Source organism: Saccopteryx bilineata, chromosome 1 (assembly GCF_036850765.1).
Source record: "Saccopteryx bilineata isolate mSacBil1 chromosome 1, mSacBil1_pri_phased_curated, whole genome shotgun sequence".
Lineage (NCBI taxonomy): Eukaryota > Metazoa > Chordata > Mammalia > Chiroptera > Emballonuridae > Saccopteryx > Saccopteryx bilineata.
The window spans coordinates 12,713,086-12,725,668 of record NC_089490.1 but is presented as its reverse complement, the minus strand read 5'-3'; the positions used below and the strand labels follow the sequence as shown (position 1 = coordinate 12,725,668).

The 12,583-nt window shown below is 42.5% G+C and overlaps 1 protein-coding gene across 1 annotated transcript in view; it reads left to right on the top strand.

The window, feature by feature from the left end:
* Positions 1-12,583, top strand: part of ILRUN (inflammation and lipid regulator with UBA-like and NBR1-like domains) — an 89,662-nt gene that overhangs the window by 59,860 nt on the left and 17,219 nt on the right. Inside the window, exon 4 of the mRNA XM_066280469.1 lies at positions 11,878-12,206. Coding sequence (XP_066136566.1) covers positions 11,878-12,206 — 329 coding nt within the window. The remainder of the gene's footprint in view (positions 1-11,877; positions 12,207-12,583) is intronic.

Genomic DNA, 12,583 nt, shown 5'->3' with positions numbered 1-12,583 from the left:
TAGGATGGTTGGAAACCACTGCATGTACTATACTTTTTTGAGACTGGCAGTGCAGTAGGTTTGTTTACAATAGCATCACCATGGATACGTGCACAGTGCATTGAGCTAAGGAATGAGAGCTACTACGACTTTAGTAAGCAATAGATGTTTTTCTACTCCATTATAGTCCTGGGTGACTTCTGTCATATTTGCAGTCCATTGTTGATTGAAATGTTGCTATATGGCACATGACTGTGTTGGGAAAGAAGAAAGGCCTACAGTTTATAATCTCAGCTTCTACCTTAGGAAACTAGAAAAAGAAAAGCAAATTAAATCCAAAGTAAGCAGAATACAAAAGAAATAATTAAAAATAGAGCAGAAATTGATGAAATTACAAAGAGAAATCAGTAGAGAAAATCAGTAAAACCAATATCTATTTTTTTTTGAAAAGATCTATTAAATCAGTGGTCCCCAACCTTTTTTGGGCCATGGACCAGTTTAATGTCAGAATATTTTCACGGACTGGCCTTTAGGGTGGGACGGATAAATGTATCACGTGACTGAGACAAACGTCAAGAATGAGTCTTAGATGGATGTAACAGAGGGAATCTGGTCATTTTTTAAAAATAAAACATTGGATCCTGGCCGGTTGGCTCAGTGGTAGAGCGTCGGCCTGGTGTGCAGGAGTCCCGGGTTCGATTCCCGGCCAGGGCACACAGGAGAAGTGCCCATCTGCTTCTCCACCCCTCCCCCTCTCCTTCCTCTTTGTCTCTCTCTTCCCCTCCTGCAGCCAAGGCTCCACTGGAGCAAAGTTTGCCCGGGTGCTGAGGATGGCTCTGTGGTCTCTGCCTCAGGCACTAGAATGGCTCTGGTTGCAGCAGAGCAATGCCCCAGATGGACAGAGCATCGCCCCCTGGTGGGCATGCCAGGTGGATCACGGTCGGGCGCATGCAGGAGTCTGACTGCCTCCCAGTTTCCAGCTTCGGAAAAATACAAAAAATAAAAAAATAAAACATTGTTCAGACTTAAATATAAATAAAATGGAAATAATGTAAGTTATTTATTCTTTCTCTGTGGACCGGTACCAAATGGCCCACAGACCAGTACTGGTCCGCAGCCCGGGGGTTGGAGGCCATTATATTTAAATCACTAAGCCTCTGTCTAGGCAGGCTAACAAGAGTAAAAAGAGAGAAGACACAAATCACTAATAACCACAAATAAAAGGGGACATCACTAAAGATCCTGTGGACATGATAAAGATAATGAAAAAATATTATAAGCAACTCTGTTCCCACAAATTTGATAACCTAGATATAATGGACCAGTTTCTTGTGATGCACGGTCTACCAAAGCTCACACAAGAAGAAGTCGACAATCTGAGTAGACCTACCTATGGGAGCAGCTCGGTGTTCCTGTCTTTCTCCCCCTGCCTCTCTTTCAAAAAACAAAGATAAACTTTTGTTTAGTCACAACTGTAAACTTACTTTTGCTTATCCCTATATCTTCTTTTTATATATTATTTTTTGTTTTGTTTTGTTTCTGTTTTTTTTTTTTTTACAGAGACAGAGTCAGAAAGAGGGATAGACAGGGACAGACAGACAGGAACAAAGAGAGATGAGAAGCATCAATCATCAGTTTTTCGTTGCGACACCTTAGTAGTTCATTGATTGCTTTCTCATATGTGCCTTGATCGTGGGGCTACAGCAGACCGAGTAACTCCTTGCTCGAGCCAGCGACCTTGGGTCCAAGCTGGTGAGCTTTGCTCAAACCAGATGAGCCCACGCTCAAGCTGGCGACCTCGGAATCTCAAACCTGGGTCCTCCACATCCCAGTCCGATGCTCTATCTACTGCACTACCGCCTGGTCAGGCTTATACTTTATTAGATGTGTACCATGACCAAGTGGGATTTATCCTGGTATGCAAAGCTGGTTCAACATAAAAGATCAGTTGTTGTAAGCCATTCATGATGAAACTTTCATCTGATTAGGAATAGAAAGGAGCTTCCTCTGCTTGATAAAGAACATCTACAAAAAAAAAACAAAAACAAACAACCAACCTTCAGCTAACATCATACTTAAAAGACAAAAATTAGAAGTTTCCTGCTTAAGGTTAGAAATGAGCCGAAGAGAGGCCACTGCTTTTCAACATAATGTTGGAAATTTTTGCTAATGCAATAATACAAAGGAAATAAAACTTAACACAGTTTAGGAAGAAAGAAATAAACTTATTTTCCCAGGTGACAAGATTATATAGAAAATCTGAAAGAATCAACAGCAAAACCCCCCCCCACAAAACTCTTGAAACTAATAAGCAATTCTAAGATACATGATATATGGAAGGGCAGGAGACCCAAATAGCCAACTCGACATTAGAGAAGAACAAGGACACTTTCTGACTTCAAGACTTATAAAGCTACAGTGATCAAGACAGTATGGAATTGGAGAAAGAGTAAATAAATAGATCAGTGGAGCAGAATAGAAAGCCCAGAAATAGACCAACACAGAAATAGCCAGTTGTTTTTTGATAAAGGTACAAACAAGCACAGTACTTTGGAGAAAAGGTAATCTTTTGAACAAGTAACTAGACATCTATGTGCAAAAATATAGTATATTTGCTGCCGAAGCGAGCACTATGTGCAAAAATATAAATCTACACACAGATCTTAACATTCTTAAAAATTAGCTCAGAATGGATCATAAACCTAATCAAACAATAAAACTCTTAAAATAAGACATGAGAGGAAATCTAAGTGACTGTGGATATGGCAGTGACTTTTTGTTTTGTTTTTTAATTTATTTATTTTAAAGAGATAGTAAGGGAGCTCTGGTTGGGTAGCTCGGATGGTTGAGCATTGTTCCGAAGTGCAGTGGTTGCCAGTTTGATCCCCAGTTGGGCCACATACAAGAATGGATTGATGTTCATATCTCTCTCTCTCTCTCTCTCTCTCTCTCTCTCTCTCTCTGTGTAAAATCTTTGTCTTAAATAAAGTTAAGAGAGAGGTAGGGAGGGACAGAAACATTGTTCTGTATGTGCCCCAATCGGGGATTGAACCTGCAACCTTGACACATCAGGACAGTGCTCCAACCAACTGAGCTATCTGGCCAGGGACAAGGCAGTGACTTTTTATTTTATTTTTTTCTTTTTTTTGCATTTTTCCGAAGCTGGAAACGGGGAGAGACAGTCAGACAGACTCCCACATGCGCCCGACCGGGATCCACCCGGCATGCCCACCAGGGAGCGATGCTCTGCCCCTCTGAGGCGTCACTCTGTTGCATCCAGAGCCATTCTAGCGCCTGAGGCAGAGGCCACAGAGCCATCCTCAGCGCCCGGGCCATCTTTGCTCCAATGGAACCTCGGCTGTGGGAGGGGAAGAGAGAGACAGAGAGGAAGGAGAGGGGGAGGGGTGGAGAAGCAGATGAGCGCTTCTCCTGTGTGCCCTGGCTGGGAATCGATCCCAGGACTCCTGCACGCCAGGCCGACGCTCTACCACTGAGCCAACCAGCCAGGGCCAAGGCAATGACTTTTTAAATGCAACATTAAAGGCATGATCTATGAAAGAAAAAATTGATTAGCTGGACTTCATTAAAATTAGAAACTTCCGATTTCTGAAAGGCAGTGTTGAGAGAATGAAAAAACAAGCCATGAACTGGGAGAAAAAATTGTAAAAGAATCTAATAAAGGACTGTTATCCAGAATATAAAAAAAGCTGTTAAATCTCAATAATAAAAAGAAAACCCAGCCCTGGCTAGATAGCTCAGTTGGTTAGAGCATCACCCAGAAGCACAGAGATGGTTGGTTTGATCCCCAGTCAGGGCACATACAGAAACAGATTGATGTTCCTGTCTCAGTCTTTCACTTCCTCTCTCTAAAAGCAATTTAAAAATTAAATTAAATTTAAAAACCAACCCAATTTTTAAAAAATGGGCAAAAGAGGCCCTTGCCAGGTGGCTCGGTTAAGCATTGTCCCAATATGCCAAGGTTGCGGGTCAGGGCACCTTCAGGAATAGAGATGTTTCTGTCTCTCTTCTTTTCTCTCTCTCTCAAATCAATACTAAATTTAGGGGGGGGGGAGCCCAGCCATTGTCTACTATTTGCATATAAAATGGACTATTTAAATGTCAAGCTATTTAACTGAGTGCAGTATTTAAGTGCTTTTCAATGTTAATGCCAAAATGATTGTTAACATGCCACTTTTAATCTGTATATTTTATGCTGGTTGCATATGTTTGGCTCTTAATCTACTGTAGCTATAGTTTTGATTCCCTACATTATTCTTAAACATAATTATAATTAAATTGAAATTTAAATTAGTAATTTAAGTTGCTTAAATGCACTTTTATGCTATATTAATTTTCTGCAGTTGTGCTATCGGAATATGCTCGATTAGTAGGCTACAGAAGTTTAAATTATTAGGATGTTAATATTTCCATCTTTCCTGCCAGGAAGAATATTACCTATTTCATAATTGGTGGAACTCTCAAATGGATCAGGGGTAGAGTTGGGGAGTGCAGCATGGTATTACAGATTAGCACTAGACCCCAGGGTTCAAAGAGCTGACTTTGGTTTTGATTCTGCCACGTAGTGTAGTATAGATGGATGTTGGGCAACTAACCTAAAGTCTTTGCGTTTTTTTGTGATAGAGACAGAGAGAGGGACAGATAGGGACAGACAGGAAGGGGGAGAGATAAGAAGCATCAATTCTTTGTTGCAGCTCCTTAGTTCATTGATTGCTTTCCTGTATGTGCCTTGAGGGGGGGCGCTACAGCAGACCAAGCAACCCCTTGCTCAAGCCAGCGACCCCTTGCTCAAGCCAGCGACCTTTGGCCTCAAGCCAGGGACCCTGCGCTCAAGCTCTTGAGCCTGCACTCAAGCCGGTGACCTCGGGGTTTAGAACCTGGGTCTCTGCGTCCTTGTCTGAAGTCTGTCCACTGCATCACCTCCTGATCAGTCCTAAAGTTTTTTTTTTTAATTACCATATTTCCTCAATGTATAAGACGCACCCATTTTTTGAAAAATTCGGGGTCTAAAGAAACTGGATGCATCTTATACAGTGGTTGTAGATTTTTTAAACTTTCATTTCCTGCTTTTTCGTGTGGCTGAGGAGTTGCATGAATTTTATGATGAATAAAACTTGAGTTCAATAACTCTATGTAGTACTTTATTTATTTACTTATTTATTTCAAATTTTGGGCCCCAAAATTAAGGTGTGTCTAATACATGAGGAAATACGGTAATTGTGAAATACACACAATTGCCCTTGACAACCCTCATTCTACCTACTTTTATGAATTTGCCTCCCCCAGGGACCTCATATAAGTGGTATCATACAGTATTTGTCCTTTTGTGACCGGCTTACTTGACTCATCATAGTCTTGGAGATTCATTCAAATTGTATCATGGCTCAGACTCTCCTTCCTTTTGTAGGCTTAATTATTCCATTGTATGTATGCTACAGAACCTATTCATCCATCAGTGTATACTTGGATTTTTTCTCTTTTTTGGCATTATGAATAATGCTATGAAAATGGGCATATAAATATCTGTTGAAGAGCCTGCTTTTAGTTCTTTTGGGTTTACACCTGGAAATGGAATTGCTGGACCATATAACAGTGCTATTTTTAATTTTTTGTGGATACACCATACTGTTTTCCATAGCAGCTGTCTGTTTGACCCTCACCAGGAGTGCACAGAGGTCCCAGTTTCACCATGTCCTTGCCAAGACCTTCTGGTCTTCAATAGTAGATATCCTAATGAGTGTGAGGTGGTATCTCATTATGGTTTTGATTTGCATTTCTTTGATTAGGAGTGATGTTGAGCATTTTTCTGTGTGTTTGCTCCTCATTCATTTTATTATTCAAGTCCTTTGCCCATTTTTATTCACTGTGTTTTATTTTGTAAGGTTTTTTTTATATCCTCTGCATATTAGCCCCTATCAGATAGCTGGTCTGCAAAAATTTCTCCATTCCATAGTTTGCTTTTTCACTCTTGATTGTGTCATTTTTTAAAAAAATTTTCTGTTGATTGGAGGGTGGAGGAGAAGCATCAACTTACTGTTCTACTTAGTTGTTTCATTTAGTTGTGCACTCATTGGTTGCTTCGCATATGGGCCTGACTGGGGATCAAACCCACTACCTCAGCATGCTGGGATAACACCCTGTCCACTGAGCTACCCAGCCAGGGCCAGTCATGTCCTTTGATATACAAAATTTTAATTTTGATGTATTCCAGTTTCGTTTATTTATTTTTTTATTTTAGTGAGAGCAGGGGAGGCAGAGAGACAGACTTCTGCATGTGTCCCAACCAGGATTCACCTGGCAAGCCCACTAGGGGGCAGTGCCCAGCCCATCTCAGCGCCCGAGGCCAACTCGCTTGAAGGAACCCTTCAAACCATCGCTGCACGAGGGGGAAAGGGGAGGGGCAGAGAAGCAGATGGTCACTTCTCCTGTGTGCCCTGATCAGGATTCGAACCTGGGACATCCACATCATGGGCTGATGCTCTACCACTGAGCAAACCAGCCAGGGCTGGAATAGCTTATGTTATTGCCATTTCCACTTTGCTTTTTGAGCTTTTCCCTCTTTGGGACACCTGGGACCTTCACTGTCTCATTTCAACTAGGCTCTGGTGCTCTTTCCTAGGCTTCTCTTCTGCCCCCTCTGTGGACTTGTGCCCTTTGGTTGACCTAAGAATGAGGTTAAGGTAGTGCCTGATGTGGATCCCAGTTGGGGCTCATGTGAGAATCTATCTTTCCTTCTCTCACTTAAAAAACGATGAGTTGAGCGTTAGGAAGGATTTGAATCTTCAACCTCCAGATCTGCAAGTGGCCTCCATGGTAACCTTCCGTGTGCATGCCAGCTAAGCCAGGCTTTGACTTACGGTGCTGTGGCATTCTTGTCTCACAGCTCCTGGGGACAAGTCCAAGGTGGCTGTTCTAGAGATCAGAAGCCTACAAGATCTTTGTCCTAGCCACAGTCTGAACTGTTTTGAAGTGTCCTAGTAAACTGGATTTTTGAAAGTAGTGCTTTCCCAAGTCCCCTGGCCTTTCTCCTTGGGAAGCCCAGACCAAGTGGAATAGATGGATGCTTTAAGCGGCCTCTGTTTGCCTCTTGTGCAGGCCAGAGGTGGGCTCTGGAATTGGTCAGGCAGCCTCAGCCCAGCACTGTTCCGCCGGTTTGAATACGGTTAACTGGCCTTACTGCCCTACAGAGCAGTTGGCACTGGAGAAGTGCCATCTCCCTGTAGATAGGAGTGACTCATGTACAGTTGAGACGGTGTGGTCTTTTTGAGCCTCTGAAGAATATGACCCCCCCTTCCTGCCCTGCTGCAACCTGTTCTGCCCACAGCTGGATGAAAGCCCTTTCCTTTGTGGTTGGGTCACTACAGAGAGAACGCTCTGCATTGGCTCTGTTGCAACTTTACCTCTTCAGACCTGAAAATACAATTTTTAATGCTGTACTAATTTCTTTTAGTAGACCTTGCTCTGCACTGGCTTTAGACTGACAGTGAAGTTTCAGAGGTGATACAGGTTCTCCTACACCCCGTCTCCCCCCTTGCCAGCATCTTACATAACTATTGCACACTTGTTGGAATGAAGACATCAACATTGGAACTTTACTGTTAACCAAACTCCAGACTTTTAGGTTTTATCAGTAGTTCCACTCACGACTACTTTCTGTTCAAGAATCCAGTTTAGGTATCATATGACACTTAGTTGTCATGTCTCCCAGTCTCCTGCTTTGTGACAGCTTCTTAGCTGTCTTTCCATGTTTCATGACCTCCGATAGTTTTGAGGAATACCAGCAGGTGTCCTTTAATGTCCCCAATCTGAGTTTGTCATATATGTTCCTCATGATTGGACTGATGTTGTGGGTTTGGGGAAGAAGACTACAGAGGTGAAGTGCCCTACAGCAGGGGTCCCCAAACTACGGCCTGCGGGCCGCATGCGGCCCCCTGAGGCCATTTATCCAGCCCCCACTGCACTTCTGGAAGGGGCACCTCTTTCATTGGTGGTCAGTGAGAGGAGCATAGTTCCCATTGAAATACTGGTCAGTTTGTTGATTTAAATTTACTTGTTCTTTATTTTAAATATTGTATTTGTTCTCATTTTGTTTTTTTACTTTAAAATAAGATATGTGCAGTGTGCATAGGGATTTGTTCATAGTTTTTTTATAGTCTGGCCCTCCAACGGTCTGAGGGACAGTGAACTGGCCCCCTGTGTAAAAAGTTTGGGGACCCCTGCCCTACAGGGTAGTTGAACTTTGTATAACTTCACTGGAGAGGTTACCCATAATCACTTGTTAGTTTCTCCACCATAAAGTTGCTGTTTTTTTCTGCTCTGTTGTTTGAAAGCAAATCACTAAGTCTAGCTCATCTGAGAGGTGGATTGGGAGATGTATAGAAGTAAGCCCCACCTCATAGAAGGGGGAGTGTCTATATTATTTGAAATTCTTCTATAAGGAAGTTGGATTTCCTATGCCATTTAGTCGTTTATATAACTATGGACTCATGTATATTTATTTTATACTTTTGAGTTATAATCCAATGCTGTGGTATTTGTTTTGTTTATCAAATTGTTCAACTCTGTACTTATTAGTAAAGGTTTTATTATGTAAAAGGGATGAGTTGAATGAAACAGTATTTATACCTTCTAGCTCCAAAGTCCTGGATCAAAAGCTTTAAAAAAAAAACACCTAAAGCAAGATATTCTAGAATCAGTTTTTCCATTTGCTTACTGATTCCTGATTGTGTAGGAATCCTTGACTTCCTTGACTATTTTTCTAGGATATTCTGATTGACACCAAAGAACGTATGTTTGTAGGTAAAGCTCCTATAGCCTGGGGGGTAGAACTGACTTAACTATAGCTTCTCAAGTTGCTGTTCGGAAGAAATGCGTGTGAGTTACAAAAGCTATACTAAGAGCTTGGAGTTTTTGGTCATCATCCAAGTTGGCTTCTACTTAAACTCTGATCTTGGGTCCATCTCTTCTACTTCCACACTTCAGATCCTTTATCTAGAAAGTGGAACAGTTCTATTAGATGGCCCCTAAGATTCCTCACATTTGTGATTTTATCACCAGAGATATATAGTCAAATATCTGGTTTGCAGTTCACCTCTCAGTAATAAAGGCATTCTAGCAAGAGCTGGGAATGGCCAGTGTCTCTGGAACAATCTTGTTGGGTCCATCTTCATCGTCCTTTTTATTTGATTAAACACACACGGTGTATGGGATGAGCACATTCGGGAATGTGAGGTCTAGAGGTGGTACTTAGGTGATTCATTGTATAATGTGGAAGGCATATTTTGCTGTTCATTAATGACCCATCATGGTAATAACTTTGGAGGATCAGACTGGAGTGTTTATTGTTGGTATTTATGAATCAGTGGCTTCTTAAATCACATTCTTTTTACAGCTGCCATGTAGAATCTGTGAACAGTAGAGCAGAGTAGCCGTGGTGAACAGAGGTGGCTTACAAGTGACAAGGCCCAGTGAGTTATATTCAAGTTCTTGAAGCCTGGGGGGCAGAATGTCATTAGTCATATACTGATAACAGCCTTCAGAAGACTATCCTTTCTCATAAGCATTTAGTTTCCTGAGTTAAGAGAATGAAGCATGTGACCTATAGCTGAGTACGCTAAACATTTCCAAAGGACTGGGAAAACAGATGGGTAGAGGACAAGTAGGTATCAATGTACTGCAAAAGAGGACGTATTCGTTTGGGGAATACCAGCAGCAGAGTGAAGGCATGTGGCTGTTAGTTAGAAAGCTGAGCTAGAGCATGGAATGAACTGCTATTGCGTTCTTTAAGGCCCATCACTGGTTTATGAGACTGACTGAACGAAAGTCCTCTGATCACTGTCCCTGGCACTGTCCCAGATTTCTAAGTGAAGTGGCATGCTGCGTATCCCGGCTTACAGTGTGGAAAGTTTTTGGTGTTATTGTAGTTTCTGTGAAAATTCCCATTTGCTTTAACTCCATGCCTGGGAATCGGGCCTGTGCTGCTGGTGGATTGATCTTCCCGTGGTCAATAGGTGAAAAGAGTGGCTGGTTCTAGACGTGAACAGCAGATGGCACTGCATCTCCACATACTAGGGTTCTGGCTGAGAGCTATTTGGATGCAACCCAGTTCTCAATACAGCTCCCAAACCACCACCCTCAAATTGAGTATTTATGGCCCTCTGACACCCTGAGAGCTCCTTCCTCAGATACAAAACCCAAATTGAAAATGGAGAAGAAATGCAGCCCAAGAGGGGTTCCTCAGTTCCTTCACTGGCCTCTTACATGTTACTGTGTTTTCACGTTTCCGTGCCTCTTCCTGTCAGCCTCACGGCAGCTCTCTAGGAGCCTGGACAGTGTGTATTTGCAGCAGGGTTTACACGTAGCACCTCGTGGCCTTCCTGTAGCTTACTTTTTGAAAGCCTTCCAACAGGATAGTAGGTGCCACTGTTCTCTGAATTGAGGTGCTGGGCGTTAGAGGAGACTGCCATTTTGTTCTTCTTTTAAACCCTTAGCTTTTGTAGTGAGGAAGTAAAGAACTTAATCAGAACAAGGGTTCTGTGATGCATCTTTTTTTTTAAGTGAGAGAAAGACAAGGAAGAGAGATGGAGAAGCATCCACTCGTAATTGCGTTACATGAGTTCATAGATTGTTTCTCATTTAAAAAAAATTTTAAATTATTTTAAAAGATTTATTGATTTTTAGAGAGAGAGGAGAGAGAGAGAAAGGTGGGGGGAAAGAGGATTGGGAAGCAACTTCTGGTTGCTTCTTGCATGTGCCTTGGCCAGGCAAACTCGGGGCCTCGAACCGGTAACCTCATCATTCCAGGCCGACACTTTATCCACTGCACCATCACAGGCTTTGATTGCTTCTCATAAATGCCTTGACCAGGAGTTGGGGGGTGGCTCAAGCCAAGCCAGCAACCTTGGGCTCAACCATGGGATCATTTCAGTGATCCCCTGCTCAACCAGCAACCCTACACTCAGGCCGGCGACCTTGGGGTTTCTGACTGGTAACCTCTGCATCCCAGGTTGATTCTCTGTCCACTGTGCCACCACTAGTCAGTCTGTGGTGCATTTTTTTCAAAACCTTTTATGATTTTATTGTAGATAATAGGGTAGGGCTTCTCTGTCTCACAGAAGGGTAAGGTTGGTGTTAAATTGAATTATTTTAGAAAATCTAAGACATACTAAATTTTTGGTATCTTTAGATCATATAGATTGTGGAACATAGCCAGGGTAATATCTGTCCTAATATATCAGGGTTAGTTCTGGTTACACCTGTGTCCTAGTGCAGTTACATGTCCTGGGACGCTGAGGTCACTGGTTCGAGGCCCTGGGCTTGCCTGGTCAAGGCACATGGGAGAAGCAAGTAGGAATTGCTTTCCAGTCCTCTCTTTCATTTGACCTGGTTTGTACAATATGGTCTCTCTAAATTGCTCGGGGTGGGGGCAATTGATAAGATCCTATTTTAGTACTAATAAGCATTTTTTGACTCAAGAATTATGCCTGCCCTGAGATTTCTGAGTTAAACACATGTAAAATAAAGCAAAAACCACAAAAAGCTTGTAATTTTGGGAAAATACTTTTTAGGTTTCTATTGAGTATTGTTCTTTGGAGTAAGGATTTCCAAAATGGGCCTGTACATCAGAATCAACTAGTTATCTTTTTACAAGTAATTTTAGGGCTCTTACCATAAGACTTCTGCTGAATTTGTACCAGAGTTTGAACTTGACATTACCAGAAATATAGAGCTTTATGCAATGCAAATGTACTAGACTAATTTGTCAGCAAGCTTCGGAACTAGCATATAGAAAAACACTTCTTTCTGTGGTTTGAGTGGTGGTACCTGCCCTGGGCCCTGAGGGTATATCTGGCATTGACATAAGTTGCCTTTTTGTTTCAGATGTCATCTGGGTGATTCTCAGTGTGGAGGTGGGTGGACTTTTAGGAGTAACGCAGCAGCTGTCATCTTTTGAAACGGAGTTCAACACACAGCCACATCGCAAGGTAGAAGGAAACTTCAACCCGTTTGCCTCTCCCCAAAAGAACCGACAATCAGATGAAAGCAACTTAAAAGACCCTGGGGGTTCCGGGTTCGACTCGATCAGCAAAAACACTTGGGCTCCTGCTCCTGACCAAACCGAGCAAGATGAGAATAGACTCTCCCAGAGCACTGTAAATCTGTCCCCCAGCAGTCACGCAAACAACTTATCAGTAGTGACTTACAGTAAGGTAGGTGCCCTCGGAGAAGAGGAGAAGGGGTAGGTGGTGGGCCTTGGGATCTGTGATACCCCTTCATGGCAAACCTAGAACCCTAGAATGTTCTTTCAGACTGCTTAGCTCTCCTGCCAACAGCAACGACACAGAACCTACCCCTTCTCCCCTCCCCCCACCTTTATGTCCTGTGGATATTACTTCATCCACGTTTACAAGCTACTCACTGTCTCTCTGCTCTGGTTTGGGTGTGAAAAGACAAAGTTCCTTACCTTGACATTTTAAGAAAAGAAAGTCAAAATATCGCCAGCCATGCTTCCATTATAAATGTATACTGAGCTCAGAGCAGCAATACACCTCTGGGATGGGTTTCCACAGGGATCTTTTTGGTTTGG